At 39.6% G+C, this 21898-nt stretch overlaps 1 protein-coding gene across 1 annotated transcript in view; it reads left to right on the forward strand.

Moving 5' to 3' along the window:
- Positions 1–21898, forward strand: part of LOC139708985 (solute carrier family 2, facilitated glucose transporter member 5-like) — a 41773-nt gene that overhangs the window by 800 nt on the left and 19075 nt on the right. The window contains exon 2 of the mRNA XM_071620953.1: positions 20599–20700. Within this exon, the coding sequence (XP_071477054.1) occupies positions 20599–20700 (102 nt within the window). The remainder of the gene's footprint in view (positions 1–20598; positions 20701–21898) is intronic.

Raw genomic sequence — 21898 nt, forward strand, 5'->3', positions numbered from 1 at the left:
GTCTAACACCCACAGTTTATTAGACACAGTGGGAAAATCAAAGGAGACAAAATTGCAATGAGACTATCTGGTCATTAGACGAAACGATACTTGGCCAAACTGAGCATTAGACCAAGTCAGGATTAGACCAAACCGGCATTAGACGAAATGGATGGTTGAGAGTAAACCAAGTGGCAAAACCTGTTTAGAGACGTCTCGGAGGTCGCCCAGGAGTGGCCTTCTTGGCGAGAGGGTAAGCCATTTCTTGCGTCACACGAGTCGCGGCAGTCACGGCGACGTCTTCTCCAGTAAGATAGGTCCCTTTACTCCAGACCTAGCTTTTGATGTTCTGTGCCAATTAAAGTAAATGAACGCATTTTACTTCGTGCTTTTTATTTGAAGATCCCAACTTGAACAAAGCAGTATTATGCCATGACACATAATAGTTATTTGTAGTGACATTCATAAATGCAACTTTCTTTTTTAAAGACCAAAATCAATCCGTTCTTGGAAGCTTTATCTTTTGATATTTTTTAAAGTCATGTTCTGCGCCGTCTTTAAGTAGTTGCTGGTTTGCTGGGGTCTCATATACAGTTAAAGGACAAGTTCACCTTCATGTATATGTCGATTGAGTGAATGCAACAATATTAGTAGAACACATCAATGAAAGTTTGAGGAAAATCCGACAATCCGTTCAAAAGTTATGAATTTTTTAAGCATCTGCGCAATAACTGCTCGATGAGAAGACTACGACAGTGTGTGATGTCACATGCGTCCAACGATATAATGAAAATAAAAAGAGAATGTGACAAAATTTTACTTTTTGAATAAAGTGCACATTTCTTGGACTTGTTACTGATGTATGTTAAGGATAATATTATTCCCCTTGCCTTCTGAAAGAGAGAAGTTGAGTGTTCGTTTGTTATGCGAGAAAAGTGAAAATAAGGTGAATTTTCTTCATACTTCCTTTATACCATTGCACTCATGTGACATCACAAGCTAAAGTAGTCTTCTCATCCAGCCATGACTGAGCAGAAAATTTAAAAATTCATAACTTTTGAACGAATTCTCGGATTTTCCTCAAACTCTCACTGATGTGTTCTACTAATATTGCTGCATTCACTCAACCCACATGTCTATGAAGGTGAACTTGTCCTTTAAGAATTGAGATCGACATTGAGGTTCATTGTCTCCTTGCTGTAAGGAAATCCCGAATGCAAAACATTTATACTTTAGACAGTTTTTCATTCATCCAAATTCACTGAATGCGGTGTATCATCTTTTGAAACAAATTATGTTTAAAAATTAACAGTGTTGACAGTTAGATATCAATTATTTTTGATCTAATCTAATTTGGTGTCATTGCATTTCATTTCACCTCATTTCACTTTTATCTTCAAAGTTCTGAAATGAAGATACACCGAAATAATGAATACAATATGATCTATGCAATGCAAAACATAGCATTGTCATAATAATGGTTGATGGTCGCTTGAGTGTATTACGTGATATACCGTCACTAGGATGGCTTTTTCAAATTTGCCAGTGCGTCATAAAGCCAAGTAGGAAGTAATAGCACCAATAGCACTCTTAACAGAGTCACTGTAGGATTTATGGTAATCGTAGTTCACCCCTCCAATCGATTTTGTCATTATCACTGGCATTACAATTTTACACTGTGAAAAAAATATATATATTTATTTATTTATTTAAGTAAACATTTAAAGTCACGTAACAGCGTTTGTCCGAATGGGGTGAAACTGAAAAACTGGAACGCAAATATAGAGGAATAGAACTAAGTTGCGAAATACACATTGTATTCGTGTCGCTAGTTTAATACCGCCGTTTATGCTTTTGTCGACCTAATCCGGCGATCACCGAGTAGGAAACCAGAACTTTGTCCGTGCAGGAACCGGTTGAAGCCGTGTAGTAGGCGATTATGTCCCCCTGGAGAAACACTCCGGGGAACCAAATCTCCGTGTCAGATTTCAGGATTTAATGTCTTAGGATGTAATATCCTGATTTCAACCGGCGATATGGTCCTAGGTCTTTTCAACACTGTCAGGAAATAGTGTCCCTACTCCCACACAGTATATCTGCCAGCAGCGATAGCGCCAGCGGCCGAAATGTACTGCGACAGTACAGGACATTGGGTCGAAATTTAATCATTTCAAATCTATAGATTAAGTGTTGTCTGTTTAATATCCATGACTGTATCTATTAATAGTTGAGTGGGAGTTCTGATGTGATTTGGATAACAAAATTACACTTCATAACCGAATATTAGTGTTTGATTCCAGACTTACGTGGTGACTAAGTTGCTACTTTCGACATAACACTCAGTCCCACACATTCCTATTTTTGCAGGGCAAGAAAATCGTCCTATTTTTAGTATGTACACGTTGTGTCGCTTGAGTATGTTTCTGTGTTATTTACTGGTGATTACACTTTTTTTTGGGGGGGGGGGGGGGGTGGGGGGGGGGGGGGGGTCAACATTAACCCACACCCCCACTACCACGCGAATAGAGTTCTAGCAGTGTTTCACAAGTTCTACGTCTGCATTCTGAATGCCACCATGGGTATACCTTTCGTGAAATTCGTTTTGAAAAAAATAATGATAATACACCTGTAGTGACTATTTTGTATAGCGCACATGTTCAATTTCGGTGCCAAAGGCACTTCGAAAAGAAAGAAAGAAAGAAAAATATACAAAGGCCTACATATACAAAACATGACAACAGGGAAGTAAATGACAAAAAAAAGAAACATAATCCCTGATAAAGAACACAATTTTCTATTCTTTATGGATTGCAGTTATACGTAATCCTCAATGTGCGAGGAACATGTAAATTACGTCTTTTGTTCAGTTTTGCATGTTCCTGTAGATGAAAGTTGGCGCAATGGAATATGTTACTGATTCTACAGTTTGCATGATCCTATAACTGAAAGAGAGCGATTCCCATCCATGTTTATTTCTTGGTATTAGAATGGACAGTGCATCTCACATGAAGAACGTAAAGGCTTCGTCTCGACTTCAGTGTGTATTTGGGAATCGTATAGAGTCTTGCAAGTATGCGGGGAAAGAGAGTGAACTGAATGGTGTACTAATAACAGCTAGAATCTTAATAACAATATTTTTTTTCAACGTAAAGAACGGAAGATTGGTGATATATAAACAATTACACTTTGTAGTGAAATTTAACAGGCGGTAGGCATAATTTTGGTATTGTTGAAGTGTTGTAACATCTCTCTGTGGAGATTACATAGCAGCGAATTCGAACGAGAACGAGAACAACTCAAGTCTATTATAGGATTCATTAAATGTGGCGTCCCACAGGGTAGCTTGTTAGGACCTTCACTTTTTGTTATTTACATTAATGACTTTTGCAGATCATGTGACATACTCTCATTTATACTCTTTGCTGATGATTCAAATATTTTCTTTTCTCACCAAAATCCAGGTACTCTCGTACGAATCGTTAATTCCGAATTGAAGAAAAAGTAACTCAGTGGATAAGAGCTATGATGAATTATCACTTAATCTCCAGAAAACTGACTTTTTAGCAATTCCATAGAAGCTTTACGCACAGATATAATTTCTGATGACTCTGCACGTATCACGGTGGACGATAAACTTTCGTGGAGGCCGCATATTATTAACATTAGTACAATAATTTCAAGTAATATTGGTATCATTAATAGACTCAAGTTTCATATTCCATTATCCTGTTTGTTGCCGTTGTATTTTCTCTAGTTTTACCTTATCTTAATTACGGACTCCTAGCATGGGGTAGTGCCCATCAAACTTTACTAGATAAACTACTGTTACAAAAAAAAAATCACTTCGTATATCATTTGTGTCCCGCCACGTTCTCATTCAGATCCATTATTTACTAGATATAAGATTTTAAAAATCAAAGATTTGTACTTTTTTTTTCATCTCGGTCAGTCACAGTTTTATGTTTAATTACAACGCAAATGCACTTCCCAATATTTTCAATTCAATGTTCCCACGGAACCAGTTTTATTTTTCATAAGTATCCCACTAGGCAATCTCCTGACATGGGCGTAAATCCCGGGGGGGGGGATGGGGGGGGGGATATATCCCCCCCCCCCCCCCCTGAAATGGAGGAGAGGGGGATGGCCTGTACAATCATCCCCCCTGAAATTTGAGGGGAAAATGGAGGAAGCAGAAATGTGATTGTATTAATTTTGGCATATTGCATGACGTTCGTACGCCCGCCTTCACACAGGTAACAGAGCTGAACAGTATTCTCTCTAAATACGTTTACAGGATAATGTATAGGCCTACATAATTTTCTCAAGCGCTCGCTCGCTTCGCTCGCTCGCGAAGAAAATAATATCGACATAAGGTATGGTCCAGACGTTGATAACGTCAAATAGCGTATAGGCCTACATGTAAACATGCTATAACGCGAGCAACTCGGGACCATCTGCAAATTATGTATGAAAACAAACAAACAAACAAACAAGCAATAACAAAACTACACTGCCATAATTTAAACCCCCCTCCATTTCCTGAATCATTCCTGAAACAATGATGACTCTGATGACTCAGTCAGGATACATCTGTGGGCATACACAGGAATGGAATCTATCGGGGGGGGGGGGGGGGCAAAGGGGCATTCCCCCATCCCTACGGAAATGTTGGGGCAGACAAATCATTTGTCCCCCAAGCAATTCCCGACATGAGGACAAATCTCGAACTGTCTTCATGGAAAATTGTCCAAATACCGCCAGAACTATGCACCAAATCGTTGAATTGCAATGATAAACATGCAAAAGCTCCGCTACTGGATCCCTTTCGATAGACTTTGTACACTTTTGATATTGACGTTTTTCCTAATATTTTATCCAGTGGCGTAACTACGGGGGTGGGGTGGTGGCCCACTGGGGGCACGTGCCCCCCCCCCCCCAAATCCGCTGGTAAAAAAAGACACCAAAATGGTAATTCAAGGGTTAGTAAACTACTTTTGAAATCGACATGAAAGGGTGATCAATTGAGAAATAAGATATTTTTCTAAGATTTCTTTTAACCATAATTGAAGAGGGATATAGTGCGCACCGAGCGCCCCCTCCCCCTCTTAATTTCTAAAGCGAAAAAATATAGCTACAATCGGCAGTTTTTTGACTGTAAAATGTCAAAATTTTCAAGCTCGCTCGCTCCGCTCGCTCGCATTTAATCGCTATGCCATTCTCCTGATGTTACTGCCAGTAATTGCCTGCAGTTGCGCCCGGTGCGGCCCCCCCCCCCATTAATTTCCAAGCCGAAAAAGTATAGCTACAAACGGCAGTTTTGGGACTGTAAAAATGTCCAAATTTTCAAGCTCGCTCGCTTCGCTCGCTCTCATTTGATTTTAATCGTTATGCCATTCTCCTGATGTTGCTGCCAGTAATTGTCAGCAGTTGCGCCCGGTGCGCCCCCTCCCCCCTTAATTTCCAAAGCGAAAAAATGTAGCTGTAAACGGCAGTTTTTGGACTGTAAAATGTCAAAATTTTCAAGCTCGCTCACTCCGCTCACTCGCATTTAATCGTTATGCAATTTTCCTGCTGTTGCTGCCAGTAATTTGTCGTTTCATGCCGTCATTCCATAATCCATGTAAGGAAAACTTACAATGTTGCTCAATGACTGCGCTGTGGAATGTATCACATTCCGTTATGTGTAGTCCCCATTAAGTTTGCAGACTGACAGGGCACGCACACACGCGCACACACACATACACACGCACGCACGCACAAGCATACACACCCCCAAAAGTACTTTTCCACGAGGTCCCCCCCCCCATGTCTTGACCCACGGTACGCCACTGATTTTATCAAAGAGTGTGCGGCAGATCTTTCACTTACAAAAGCTCCCTCATATGCAGAGGCGTCGATGGGGGGGGGGGGGGGAATGGTTCCCCCATAAAAGTATTGGGATGGGGACAAACATATCATTTTTATCCTCCTCGTAACTCCCGAGATATGGAAATGTTCTTACTTTTTTGATAGAAAACTGTAAATATTTCACCCAAAGATGGCTGAATTTAAATTCTGGAAAAAAAAAATCTCCCTCGTGTAAGAGGGGGACAGGCCTACCTCCTCCCATACCCTCCCCGTACAGTCCTTTCAACTTAATACACTTTATAGATTTACAGATTTTAAAATGTTTCATCTAAAGCGTGCGCCAGGTCTGTTACTTCAGTTTAACAAAATGCAAAAGTTCCGTTGGTGGGGGAGATATCTAGACACTTTCAATTAATGGAAGGTCCCCCCCCCCCAAAAAAAAAAAAAAAAAAAAAAAAAAAAAAAACCCAAAACAAAACAGTATACTCTTCTGGGGTTGAAGTTTTCCCAGATTACCTCATAGATTTGATTACGAGATATTCTCATCTGAATTCTAAAAATGCAAAGGCACCCTCTGTGCAGGGACGTCGATCCAGGAGGACGGGGGCGTGGATGGGGGAGGGTGGAGGGGCAAACATATCATTCTGATCCCCAATGATTCCCGAAATGAGAAAAAAAAAAAAGTCTTGCGTTTTTTGATAGCGAAACTGTCCAAATATCTTATCCAATAAGTGTGCACCACATTGCAGAATTTCAATTCTCAAAATGAAAAAAAAAAAAAAAATCTCACGTGCGAGGGGGATACCCCCTCCCCTTTCGGTCCTCTTCCTTTTTTCTTTTTAGATTGACAGATTCCGAAATGTTTATCTTAAGAGTGCACTAGTTCTGTCACTTCAGTTACAAAAAAAAAAAACAAAAACAAAAACAAAAACAAACACACAAAAGATCCACCACGGAAGGGAGGGGATATCTTCTTTCAATCAACCCTTTCCCCGCTTTGTTTCCCATTAAAAACTACAGTATACTTTTGGGATTAACAGCTTTCCGAATTTTTCATTAATTTTTTTCATTTTTATTTGCATTCTAAGAATGCAAAGGCCCAATCGTATGCAGGGTCGTCGATCCTGGAGGACGAGGAGGGGGGGGGGGGGGCAAATATGTCAATATGTCAAAGGCAAATTGTTCATTGTAATCTACATCAAAATATTCTGCTACCTTAAACAAGTGGGATTGTTTCAAGTCGATGAAACATGCAAATATGAATAAAATTGCACCATTTACAACATCATAGTGCAACAAGTTCTCACCGTGGGAGGGGGACACCTCCCTCCCACATCACCCTCCTCCTCCCCCCCCCCCCCTCCCGTTTCGCTCGCTCTCGCTCGGGTTCGGTCGCGTTCATGACATTCAGTGCAAGAGTTAACGCAAGAAGTTTATTTAAATGATACCTCTTAGGGTAAATTGTTCAATAATAATCTACATACAAATATTCTGCTACCTTAAACAAGTGGGACTGTTTCAAGTCGATAAAACCAAGGAGGTTCTAGAGAATGGAGTCACAACTGTCTTATTTCCTTTGCTAGATGTTCGAAGCCGCCGCTCAAAAATATTTGAAGCATGTGCCAAACAGGATCTGCCGCGCAGATACGAAGACAATTGACTCGTGTCTCACTGCATAATCACCAGCCACTTTCAAAGGAAGATATGTCTTTGTGATAGTAAATACTTTTCGCTATCCCTTCTTATAAAAGGTAGGTGGTACAGACACAAGGATGCGCGAATAGAAATTGAGCAAAAAATGCAGAAATAAAGATGAAAATTACTCGACTGGGCATACACGGGCACTATCTATCAATAAAGAATAATACTTGAAGATTATTCAATATTAGTTTCATGTGTGGAAATTAAGCGGAAAAGTGATAAAACAAGCTTTCCAGGATGGTACATGATCATTTTCACATGATACAGCTCTTATTTACACTTTAGCACAAATTTCTTGACGGGATTGACTTTTTCGTTACATGCTTTATCATTAAAGGGACATTCCAGACGATTTTCACAATTTCACATCATATAATACATAAATCGACAGCTCCATGTATAGATTTGTGGAATTTATTGTGGTTCTTGAGCAGAGAAACAATACTTTGAAAAAGCTTAAACAAATTACACTGAACAAGGATGATGACATAGGAGGTTCACATATTTCAGAAATGTAGCAGTGTAATTCCATTACAATACTGCGTGCTTGCGAGTTCACCTGTGTATAATCTATGCATGCCTTCTTCTTTTGTTCTGCTTCCTTGAGCCCCAACTCATGCATTCTTATGGTGACTCTGCCATGTCATCATCCTTGTTCATAGCAATTTGTTCTAAATTTGAAAATATTCTTATTCTTCATCCCAATCATCACAAATTCTGAAACTCTGTCCTCAGTATAACTAATTTATAGTTGTTCAAAAGTAAAAATCTAAAAATCATCCGGAGGTCTCCTTTAAGTGAAATTTCATTGAATTTGATTAATAAATAAGCAAAATATGGCCAACATCATGAAAACTTTCAAAATGAATCTTCAGAATGCTAAGCAAGACGACGGCGTCGAACATCGATCATCAGAGGCACAAGTGCACCTGTGGAATTCTTTTGTACATCATAGAAATCTGACGACTGTTTGAATAATTACAACCAGAACTCCATGATAAAAACCTCCTTGATCACAAAAACACGCAAAAACATGCATCAAATTGCACCATTTACAACATTAAATGCAAAAAGTTCTCACCGTAGGAGGGGGAACATCCCCCTCCCACACCCTCCCCCTCCCGCGCTCGAGTTCGGTCGCGGTCATGATATTCAGTGTAAGAATTAATACAAGAAGTTTATTCATGATGCCATTTTATAGCCAAATTGTTTCATAATAATCGACATCTAAATATACTGCTACCTCAAACAAGTTGGACCTTCTCAAGTCGACAAAACGCGCAAAAACATGCATCAAATTGCACCATTTACAACATTAATATGCAAAAAGTTCTCACCGTGGGAGGGGGAACATCCCCCTCCCACACCCTCCCCCTACCCCCCCCCCCCTCTCTCTCTCTCTCTCTCTCTCTCTCGCTCCGCTCCCGTGGGTTCGGTCGCGTTCATGATATTCAGTGTAAGAATTAATACAAGAAGTTTATTTATATGATACCATTTTATAGCAAAATTGTATAATAATAATATGCTACCTTTTAAACAAGTGGGACTGTTTCAAGTCGACAAGACGCTCAAAAACATGCACCGCTCCCTCGCACAGGTATTTCAAAAACAAAAAAGTCTTCGTAGTTTAAGGTCTGATTTTCCGCCGAAAGTCGGCTCACAAGCAAAAAAAAAAAGGAAAAAAAGTGTGTGTGTGTGTGTGTGTGTGTGTGTGTGTGGGGGGGGGGGGGCACCAAGCTTCACCAAGCCCCCCCCCCCCTAATAAGGCTGCGCCAGTCTGCTTATGGGCTTGTAATCGTGGTGATGGTGACTATCCGATCATCCCCCCCCCCCCCCCACTCCTCAGTATGGATTTACGCCGTTGCCTCCTGAGAACTTTATTGGCTCAGATACATTTATTTACACCGGTCCTAGATTTTGGAATTTCTGAAGCTGTGAAATAACAAATTCTTCATCTTTGTATTATTCCGTGCAAGTTGAAATTCTTTCTGTTATATCCTCTCTAATATCCTGTTTTTATTAGCTAGGTCTCATGAACCTCAGGGTTCATTATACATCCATCAATCAATCAGTCACTGAATTCATTATTTTGTAATGAATAAGCCATTATAATACTTGCACAGCTGCGTACAGCACCAGCTCTCTGAAGGACCCCAATTCCCTGTTCCATTTCCCTTGTTCAGCGTGTATAGGCATTCTCTCTTTTTTTTTCCTTCCGTTCTTTCCATCTATTCTGTCAAGTCGTCTTGTGTTTCTCCTGTTTTGTTCCGTCCTGTCGTAAATTATGTTTGTGATATGTATTTGTAAATAAGTAATTCATAAGATTTTTTTTTGAGTGGTGAACAGTATATAAGCTTGCTTTTTAGTGGACCACTCAATTCTTTTTTTTTTCTTAACTAAAACATAACTTTGCGTTTTTGTCAGTATGCATTCTTATGTTTATCTGTATCATTTTATCTCTTGCAGAGGCGAATGTTTATGTTCATGATGTAATTAGTGATTTATTTTGTTATGTTCTGTTGGAAAAAGAAGAATGAAAATTAATGAATTGAATTGAATTGAATTGAGTAATCTTTTGTTCATGATTTGATTCGTCCAGATCATGCGGTTAAAGATGTCATACCGTATATATAATTAGGAACTCATCAATCTCAAGCTGAGAAGTGAAACCTATTATGATTTATATGAAACATATTTACAAATGCTTTACTAAGTGTTACTAATTTCCTACTTCGTTGACTTCTATTAGTAGAACAGATAAGCCGAAAAATTGTGAAAAATTTGACTAAAGCATGAAATTTTCACCAGTGTTAGTACATGTTATAAGATTCATTTTAAGATCGGGAGGTAAGTCTGAATTGACCTCTGATGACCTCCAATGGTCAATGACCTCAAAATTTGATAAAAATTGATATTTTGCGTCATTGATTAATGTTAAATATGGTAATGATGTACTAAAAACTCATTTTTGTTACAGTGGAATTGTCTTCATGATCCATAGAACCCTGACAGGTTTCTACCTTTGACCTCTGATGACCTCCAGAGGTCAATGACCTCAAAATTTGATAAAAATTGATATTTTGCGTCATTGATTAATGTTAAATATGGTAATGATGTACTAAAAACTCATTTTTGTTACAGTGGAATTGTCTTCATGTTCCATAGATCCTTGACAGGTTTCTACCTTTGACCTCCAATGACCTCCAGAGGTCAATGACCTCAAATTATCAAAATTTTGATATTTGGTGCAATTTGTTGATGATAAACATAACGATGTCCTAAAAATTCATTTGTGTTACAACTGAATCGTTTTCCTATTCCTCAGATCCAGGGAAATTATTTACACGTCTCTGCCTTTGACCTCTGAGGACTGTGACAGGTCAATGACCTCAAAATATCAAAATATTGATATTTAATGTATATTCAATGGTTAACTGTATACCTGGTGTGCAATCATGCATTATGCTATTAGCATTTATACTACAAGAAGTGTCTTCTCATTCCACAGAACATTGGTCATTACCCTGTGTATATCCAACTTTGACCTCTAAGGACAGTGTGAGGTCAGACTTTTAGAATATCACTAAAAATTTGTGTAGGATTGCAAATATTGATGTTTGGCTTCAATGGTTTAATCCTAAATGTTTAATCATGTACAAATCACGCCTTGACGTTATAATCAAAGTATGTATCCACATTCCACAAAGCATTGGTTCATAGTGGTTAACAAGTCTCAGGAATGTGAGCGGTCAATTACTTCAGAAATGAAGCTTACGTGTCTTCAGTGATGGCAGTGACCTCAAATATAATATTTATGTTTGGGTTAGTCACTTTATGCAGACTAGCTTGCATGAAATTATGTGCAACATTATCCAATTTGCACTGGACATAATTTGTACGCTTAAACATGGAAGGTGGGGAGAGGAGTACCATATTTTGGGTTGATGCTTAATAGTTTGTGAACAGGCATATGGCAAAGTCCCTTGAACTGGATGAAAGGGTGACAGATGCTAACCAGAAAACAACAGGCCTACCTCATCAGATGTACGTCACGAGTCAAACAACCAGAGTCGTACAGCCCATGAGTTACGCAGCCCACGAGTCATACATCCCGTGACCTAAACACTAGATGAACAAGGTCAATGAGCTCGACATCAAATATAATAGGCCCACAAGCTGTGCGGTCCGCGAGCTCGACACTCGAGGAAAACAAGGCCCACGAGATTAATATATGTATTACATCAGAAAGCTTAATCCATTCAGTTGAGGTCTTTGTGGACCTCCCCCTCCCCCCATGTGTCGGACTCTTATGGGCCTGGTTTGCCTAAGTGTCAAGCTCATGGGCAATGCTACCTAGTTTCGAGCTGGCGGGCCTGTGTTGGTCAGTGTCAAGCTCGTGGGCTGTATGGTTCCGGTGAATGACTCATGGTCTTGAAGCATACAGTGACGTCATGGACCATCTGTAAAGCGACATACTGTGAGGCATAACATGCATTCCACATGAAGCAACCCTGTGTCTTGCAACTTGCTATTGTCATCCAATTAAGTTTGGGTCATTACGTCAGGCAATTTTGGGCATTTTTTCAATGACCTGTTTAGGAACCTCAATTCCAAATAGGAGTGGAACTACTATTTACTCTAATTGTCTTCTTTATGCTCGATACTCCTTAACACTTGGGCCTGGCCAAGAGTTGTGCCCCCATGCCCAAATATTGGTTGTTTCCACTAATGGCCGCCATCCGGTTTGCATCCAATGTGTGAATCAGGGTACGCTAGCAGCGGGTAATATCACCTGCATGATCCGGTTAAGACTCTCTGCCAGCAAGTGATGATATAGTGTAACCTGCTGAAATTGGTCTAGATCTATACCCTCGATCTCTTTCAAGACAGGGCAGCATCTGCGTCTTCAGTGAAGCACGCGATTGAGCCTACGTACATTGCACGGATCGGCACACAAATCTCCTCCACGACTAAACTGGATAGACATCCTGAGGTCAGACCAGCGTTCTTATAGGTGCACAACCACTGTATGCGATCATCAGAATCTTCCAATGACAATATCTAAACAGTTTGGGTGAAGGCAAGCTTGTCTCTATGATGAGTGCATTGCACATAGAGGACAGGATGCACGAGATGATAAGAAAGCTTCTTTTTGACTCGCGGGATAGGCTACAATCCTTTCTCAGGCAGAGCAAGGAGGTACTAGGCCTAGTACCTCCTTGGGCAGAGGTTCTGAATTATCGGGTCGTGCTCAGTCTGCACACAGTGAGCTGAACACCATTATCAAGTATACGTGTATAATGATTGTGTGTAATGATATGGGAAAAATGCATGGAAAAAATCAAAATACATGTTTATGTATTTTACGTGGAATCAGTTCCTGTCTGTTGTCTTGGAAGAAATGCATTAATCTTGCAATGTTGTTGTTTATTATTTTCCCTCTCCATCACGAGTATATATGGAACGTGTTGATCAAAGTTTTTGTGATGTCGGAAAATGCGAGGCTGTATTGCAGGTGGCCTATTGCAGGTGGCCTTCAATTTGTTTTTCACAGTATATTGGCATGTTTAACAGACTGTAACTCACCAAGATGCCTCTTGAAATGTTTTGAAAAACTTCTGCTTGATTTGACATGAGCGGATGATTATCAGTTGTCTTTCTGCTTTTTCATCTTGTGTGAAACAAAGCATTGTTTCTCTTCAAAAGATAGCGTGCCAATTAATCTGCACTTACTGTTGGTGCTCTATCGGCCCTATAAGACATTCAAACCCACCTTCAGCCTAGACATCCGTAGGCGTTGTGGTGTCGAGCGGGATCTGAAAATCTCTCATGAAGCGAGACTTCTCTTTTCTTTTCTTTTCCCCACAAACAATGTGAAACAAAGATATCCGTAGGCGTTGTGGTATGTAGACGTGGTAGAGCGAGAATTCTCTTCTCTTTTCTTTTCTTTTCCCCACTAACAAACAAGTTTAGCAGGAAACACAGAAGCATTTGCATATACTGTTTACATTTCCCATCGCATGCTTTTAACATCGGAATTTTCACGTACACATTTTGGCTGGAAAAGAATTACCATGAACTTTTCAACACAATACATGTTCAATAGACTGAAGCCATTTGGTTCATATATAATTTACTCGACAGAGTGATTTATAGGGGCCTGCAAACAGTAGAATGATGTGCCCCTTAACATATCAGACTACTACATCTCTTGAAATGTCTTCAAACGTAAATTAAAGTCATTCCTCTTAAATGATTACTCTCGGTCGACGAATGAGGTCCTCGTCTGCATGTCATTGTCGATCTCGTCAGTGTGACTGGGCCGTCCGTTGAGCGGTCTGCCGTCACGCTGTCAGTATTCTCTTCGTCACCATCACTCTCCACTTTGTATCAGTCTGACAGGGCGCTTCAACATCTCCGATGACACCAGTTGACTGTTTGGAGTTTGTAATTGCACTCCAAAGTGGCGTAAACCAAAGTTTTGTCTTATCGTGACTCATAGTTTTTCCTTATGTCCTGCTGCTCGCCGGTTCAGTCATGACAGTCAGATCCTCATCACATTCACAGCGTAGGTCTATGGTGCATTCAGCGTCGTTAAAGATTAGTTGGTTGACTTGGAGGGGGGGGGGGGGCATGATGTACCAAGAAAGGGGGACTCCTGACTCTATCTCTGTAGTTTCCAACTATTCTCAAAGTTCCTCAAAATTCCAAAATACTCTGCTGCCTTTGCTTCACTACATAGACTTAGTGTGAAGCCGCTCCCACTGTGCTTGCCACTCTAACTTATTTCTGGGCTGAGACATGTTTTTTAATAACTAATTTACTAACAAACTTCCTTTCCCTAAAGCATTTCATTGGCTCAATCTTATAATGGGGTGTGGCGTTCACTAGAAATTAATTCCTAACTGGTCAAATGTTCAATTTGCTCCTCCTATTCGTTTCTGTGAAAACTCAATTTTCTGTGATTCATCTCAATTTCTGATTAACTCGCCCACTCTCTTTTAGTTTCTTCATTCACTTGTTCTCTGTAACCACTGGTAAAGACTTTATTGTTTCTTGGATATCAAAATGATAAACCAAATGAATATTAGTGTCCTTAGGCTATGGCAACCAACGTCATCGTTGTTCTGGGTCATTACCCCTGAATTTGTCTATGGAGTTCCTGTTTGACCCACTCCACTAAACAATAAACGCTAAAATAGAGGGATAAATTCTGGCAGGAGGGCCACCTTCTAGCTCAGAGGGTCATTTATGTTTGGGGACCAGAGGGCAAATACATGTCATCACGTCATTCCCCGTAATTTGGTGCGGGGCTTTGGGATGGAGAGTGCTGACCACTAGCGCGGAAAGTAGCCAACATCAAACTCATAAATTCCTATGACCATAGACTTTTCTTGGAAGAGGTGGTTTTGACCAAAAAAAAGAAAAGAAAAAAAGAAAGGAAATAGCTGGAAGGAAGATAAACGGTTTCGTAAACTCCAAGAAGGGGAAAAGACTGAACATATATTGACCTCACAGGGTGTCTAGGAAAACGACCGCAGTGTTCTGTTTTCTTTTACTCTCTATCCTATTCTATTCTATTCTATTCTATTTTTTATTATAAACATGTGCTAGTAGCCATCTGGGCTACAATTGTGTTTGTTTTGTACATCCTCTAAAGGTCACCAGAGGTCAAAGGTAGAGCCCTATCTGTGCTCTTTGGAATGTGAAGACAATTTCTTGTTAAACAGGTATGCTTGTTTTGTACATCTTAACCATGTTTATCATTAAATAATGACACTACAGATCAATATTATGATATTTTAAGGTCATTGACCTCTAAAAGGTCACCAGAGGTCAGAGTTAGAAACCTGTCTTTGCTCTTTGGAATATGAAGACAGTTTCATTGCAAAACAGATATGCTTGTTTTGCACATCTTAACCATGTTTATCTAATAACATCACAGATCAATAATATGGTATTTTGAGGTCATTGATCTCTAAAGGTCATCAGAGGTCAAAGGTAGAAACCTGTCAATACCCTGTGGAATCAGAAGATTTGTAGTACAAATGCATATTTAGTGCAGCGTAACCAAGATCTAAGCCTATCATTCACAAATGCCTCCAAACATCAATATTCTGATATTCAAAGTTCATTGACCTCTGGAGGTCATCAGAGGTCAAATCAGACTTACCTCCTGATCTTGAAATGAATCTTTTGGTATGTACTAACACTGGTGAAAGTTTCATACTTTAGTCAAATTTTGCACAATTCTCATGATTTTGAGGGTTTAACCGCTCTACTATATACCCGATCTTCTTATGACTATGCATGAAGACACCATATAAGCAGTTTGTTCCCTAGACGATGAAGTGCAAAAAATAAATCAATAAAAATAGTGAAAACATACACGGGCAATTATGATATACACACTGTCCTTATATGTAGGTCCCTACATGGCCGTTCCTACTTTGCATATTTTGCCCATAATTTGCATGTTACTAAATATTATGGATTCAATTCATTTCAAAGTTTATTTCGTCTTTCGACAGAAACATAGTCATGTACATTTCAATTTCTCAGGCAACAGAGAATGAGGTAAATGTAACATTGTAGAATATAAGACAATATATAACAGGCCTATATTGTGAGATAATACGACAAAGGACTGAATAGTATATCAACTTCTTTTCTGCGGCCCCTGGTCACCTTCTTGTTAGTGGATGTTATTATCTTGTCATTTCTGTCGAAACTTTATGAAAAGCTGATAGATTGCAAGAATGGAGAAAAGGTGATGATTTGGTAGCCATTTTTTAATGCCAATTATTGGTCTTGCACTGAGAATTATACTTGTTTATGGGTTTGTTTGTTATGATTCAGCGTACCTAACTCTATGACAAAAGAGCCCAATTCCCAGCATTAAGTCCAAAGAACTGCTATGAATCACATTTTGTCAATAACCCCGCTATGACGGGACTACTATGGAGCAGTAAGTATTTCTTCGATCAACTTGAATCTACTAAACAAATCAAACAACAACCCCTCAGCGGCAATCATCCTTCTGACCTGCTGATTTTTTTCCCTTGCACTTTGAGGCCTCACGCTCCTAATTCAACTCGCGCATTGCCTACCGGGAAGGCAGTACAAAGATGAGGTAATGTTATTTTTTACCAAAAAAATCATTAAAAATCAGTCAAATGGAAAATTGCCACTTTTAGTAGTGTTTGACATTGCTTGAGGACAGGAGCTTCTGCAGGTTATGAAGAAGTTGAATGAATCAGGGTTTTTGTATTTTTAATGATTTTTTATTGATGTATGAGGTAATTTGCTATTTTTATCATTTTTGAAAGTGACTGTATGACTAGTCTCGTATGGAGTCTCTTAACTTTTTTTAGAGCTGGACAACATCCCAAAATATGTTGTTTGCTTGAAAGCAGAGAAAATTTCCCTTCATCTGCTTCAATTTAAAAAAATTCTATGATTCGATTGATTTTTTATGATTCATAGAATATGCTGCATTTAACACAGGTTTCTATGGGAGCCTGGAAAAGGAGCGTGAGGCCTTTGATGTTACCGAATACTATGTAGTAGGCTTGTTCTTCTAAACCCACCGATCCAGTCCTTTTTCGGCGGCGATTTGGTCCCCCCGAATTTGCGTATAAACCCGCCCATTCGACCCCCTCAGCGGCGATTTGGTCCCCCGAATAGGCTTCTTCGTATAAACCCGGCGATTCGATCCCCCCTCAGCGGCGATTAGGTCCTTGTGAAACGGATATTTGGTCCTAGGAAACTATTTCCTACATTCGAACCCGGAAATAAGGTCCCCCGGAGTGTTTCTCCGGACGGACATTATCTCCTACCACACCGGTAGCCAACAGGCGTCCGCCTGACATGTTGATACATTAGTCAACTTATATATGGCAGTTTTAACAATGTTTCTGCGGAACGCCATAGACTCGTCTATTTTTCGTTTTCTCTAGTTCTTATCTCATAGTTCTTTCTTATTGTATCCTGAATAGATGAAGTTCATGCATCTTTCGTTAGTGATCGCAGCCCATTGTAAAGCAAACTTTACGACTATGTGTCGACAAACGGGTCGATTGTTTCGAAAAGTTTATGGCCTGCCATCCGATTTGTTTGTTGTTGCATTTTTTATATATATCAGTAATTTACAGCAATATTGGTAACTCATTTAATTCATTATTATTGCTGTGATGCAAATTTCTAGTTTCTGGAAAATAGCGAGTAAGTAAACTCAACTGAGAAATTGTACAACGGAGCTTTGACTGTTGTTCAGAACGATATACTTTGCAATCCTATGACATGGATATCTGGCATTCTAGATAAGGCATTACAAGTAAAGTGAGATGAAGTCTGTTCAGGGGCAGATTGTATATCATTACAATGTATCGACGTTTTTCCACGTCGAATGCGATGCAGCGGAAATCCGCGAAATCGGGACTACTCCGGAGTAAAACTACATGTAACATCCTTACCAATTGCATGTACCGCATAATACATGTGTCCCGATTAAAAGGGGTCAAATAATTATTTGATGCCAATCGAAATTCAATACACGGCTTTACGCATCATATCAAAAATCGAACACTCCAAAATGATGATGCTCAAACAGTTAAGCTGTATCAAATGTACTTTTCTTGGCTGTTAAGCACAAAGTTATCACACGCTGGACTCCCATAGGTAAATTATGTCATAATTATTTTGCATTTTCTTCCTTGAGTTGGTCTATTAGTTTTTAAAAAAAGTTGGCCTAGGATGTACAAACATTAAATGAAAATGTGTCCCATTCAATGGATTACTCGTCCCTGCCTGACAGTTAACATGTCATTGCAGTAACATTGCTGCGCTGCTGTTGTTGTTTTTTAGGGTGTGTGGAATCCAAATCTGTATGTCTTAGAAAGGTGAAAACATTCCAGACATGGACGGATGATCATTATACAATTGTCCAAAGTGTTTTGTTGTAAGGGGGAAATTAGAGGGGTCTTTTTTGTGACATGGAGACCAAGGAAGATTACATTGTGTGTCACGCTTTCGTCTTCTTTTTGGGCGGTGTGGGTTTGCAGTGCAAATACCAATACAACCTTGATTTGACTGAAAGCCTTGGCTACTATTTGGATACACAGATATCAAAGAGCCGTGCGACCAGTCCTTATCTCTGCCTTAATATGTTTGCAACATAATAGCCAGATAGAGCGTATGTGTTGTGTGGGGTAGGCTGGGGCGGGGGGCGATACAGAAGAAGATTAAAAAAAAACAAAAACAAAAACAAAAATAACCCTTCGGGTGGCCACGTCACGTGGTAGACTTCCTTATATTTCAAAGAAGATCGTATAATACCCGGACACCTGACACCTACAACATAAAATGTATGGATTTTATACATTCATATTTGGTGAATCAATTCAGTTCAAACTTCAATGAATGTTTTTTTCCCCTTTTGTCAATTCTAGGTAATAAGTAAAGGTGTAGGATTAATCATTGGTATAATTCTTAATGGTGTGTTCTTTATGCATTTGCAAATATAAAATTATCATAGCTTGTGCTCGTATGATAGCAAAACTTTCCTTCACTTTTGTTTGTAAATGTGTTTGTGTTTCTATACCGAAGAAATCATTTCATCCCAAGCAAGGTGGTGCACGAATCATACAGTTATGCAGACATATAACACACATGCAGACATTTAAAATGCAAGCAGTATCAGGGTAACAAAGTTTGAGTGAATAATCGGCAAACAGGTCACGTGACCACTCCCCTCCTCCTCCTCCTCCTCCCCCTCCCTCCCTCCCCCATGCCCAGACCATCCTCTCTAAAAGCGGCGTCTTCATGAGAACTCCGTGCATGATGGCCTGGGACCCACGACCGTGTTCATTCTCTCTCGTGGGTTTGACTGCACGAGACAGCATTTAAGTTTGAGTCTGCCCACTAAACAGACCTTGCAAGGATTTCAGAACTGCGTCCTCCACATCGGATTATTGCAGAGTGTGAAAACGAACGAAGCTATTTATAAATACTGAATACACACTATAGCATCCTGTATATTGATAGTGAAAAGGGGTATTTTCTTAATTTACACCAATGGACCATGAGGCACTCTTGCTAGTGTGCATCAAAATAAAAGGAACATCCCATGAGATAAAAGCAAAAACAAAAACAAAAACAAAAAACCGAACAAAATCAAACCAAACTACCTAGCAAACAAGTGAAAAAAATGTCTGAAAGCAAAACAAAGCAAAAAAAAGTTTTAAAAAACACCCAGAATTATCAGTTTCCATGATAATTGATATTTTAGACAAGAAGTGGTATATTATGGCACAGCTGATGAATATTAAGAGTGTGTAGTACCTATAACAACTGTTGACCAATGGCCCGATAACAACCCACTTCCGATCCGGACACACTTTGGTGTCAAAGTACTTCCAGGATTGCGTTACAAGGTATACAAGCAAACGTATTTCATTTTCGAGCCATTTCACTTTTTTTCTAGTCAACTTTGACCGAAGAAGAAAAAAAGAAGAAGATATAAACGAATAACTAAAAGTGCGTTCGTGTGATGTCACGTATTTTCGCGCGATGAAACAGTTTAGATTATCAATAACTGTATCTTGAGGTAAGAAAAAATTACGAACAAATGTCGATCTACAATTGCTGTATCATATTGGTTGGCATAATATTATTTTTGACGGTCAGTCTGTCTAAGGAGTTATCAAGGGATAAGGTTCTCTTCAATGCAGGAGTTGTGAAGACTCGGAAAGAGGTCCCATTGTCTGTATAAAAAGTTTTCCTAACTGATGTCATACTAGTAGCTCGTAGACCCATCTAATAAAACAAATACTGCACAGGTGATGTTAGTGGAGATGCAACGGACTCGCGGATATATTCACGATGTTGTGCATCGTGCACCATTGCAAATACCCTCGGGTGCGCTGCAGCTCCACTCAACCCACTCTCACTTGTTCATTATTGGTTTACTAGTATACTAATTTAGGTTTATTATTTTCATTTCAGGGAGTGCGGATGTAGATAGGGCTTATATTGATTTCACGGTTTGTTTTCTATTTTCTTTTCCCTCAGAGGGGACTTCCGGGGATTCTGCTGTTAAGTATTCTCTCCACCACCGTTGGCGGTTCGATCCTGTACGGGTTCAACTTGGGAGTGCTGTCGGTCCCATCGGCGGTAGGTCTTCTTGCCTGACATGTGTTGCCATGGTAACCAGTGCACTCGATGTACCAGGTGTCATGTCATCCAAAGTTGGAATCCCAACTGTATGGCTATGATTATTCAAACAGCTGCCAGTTTCCTATGGGTTCACACACACACACACACACACACACACACACACACACACACACACACACACATAACAGGTGCATATGCATTCATTGATCAGGGTGTGATGCCGCCATCTTTTTGAGCAATTTTATGGGAAGATACATTTTGAACTCTAACATAATTTCGGAGATATATTGCTTGTTTATTTATGAAATAAAAGGAAAGGAAAGGTCACCTATAATGATAAAATTTAATGACAAAACACATAAAACAAAAGTCATTTCCGTCCAGAAATATGTGCAAATGTATGAAACAGAGCTGTATATTGTGAAAGTTTTTGAAGCTGTAACCTCCTGGAAAGCTATCCTTTCACTTTTCGATTAATTTTGACAAATTAATAAACTGTGACAGTACAATATTTTAGCGTAGATCTTTATAAATTGATATGTCAGATTAGCGTCTGGGTATTGTCCAATCAAATTACTTTCCATTTTAAGTTCATTTAATCTTTACGCAATAGCTATTCGCTCATCTCGTTTCTTCACCATTTTGCACAGCTCATCATTTTAAAGCACTGATGCATGGCGAAAAGTAATTAGGTGGCCTTCTATCATAAAATGTGCCATCCACCGAGAGTGGCTGGTCAAAAAAAAAAAAAAAAAAAAAAAAAGGAGACGTGAATCATCTATTGCCTTCCTGTCTGTGTAGCAGATTCAGTTGGTTTATTGCCACTTGGTCTAATATCAGAAGGTTTACTTCCCAGTTTGTCTAACACTACTACGGCTAAAGACCCCGTTTATAGTGCAGGGCCGGGCCGAGTCCCGCAATTGCTGGGGTTGGCCCGGGCTTTTAATCAAACCTTTCAATATTTGTCGTAATGGCGCTCTGCTCGTAAACAAACGACTACTGTATTAGGGAGCTTTAGATTTTAGACGCGCGGACGTTCAAAGGGAAAAAAAAAAAAACATGGTCTGAGCGTGCGCAGTAGCTTGACGTGCGCTACTGCGCACGCTCAGACCATGTTTTTTCCCCTTTGAACGTCCGCGCGTCTAAAATCTAAAGCTCCCTACTATTGGGAGCGCGCCGGTCGCAATTTGGTACC

Source organism: Diadema antillarum, unplaced genomic scaffold (assembly GCF_040938485.1).
Source record: "Diadema antillarum isolate AM-2024a unplaced genomic scaffold, OU_Dant_1.0 seq00001393_RagTag, whole genome shotgun sequence".
Classification (NCBI taxonomy): domain Eukaryota; kingdom Metazoa; phylum Echinodermata; class Echinoidea; order Diadematoida; family Diadematidae; genus Diadema; species Diadema antillarum.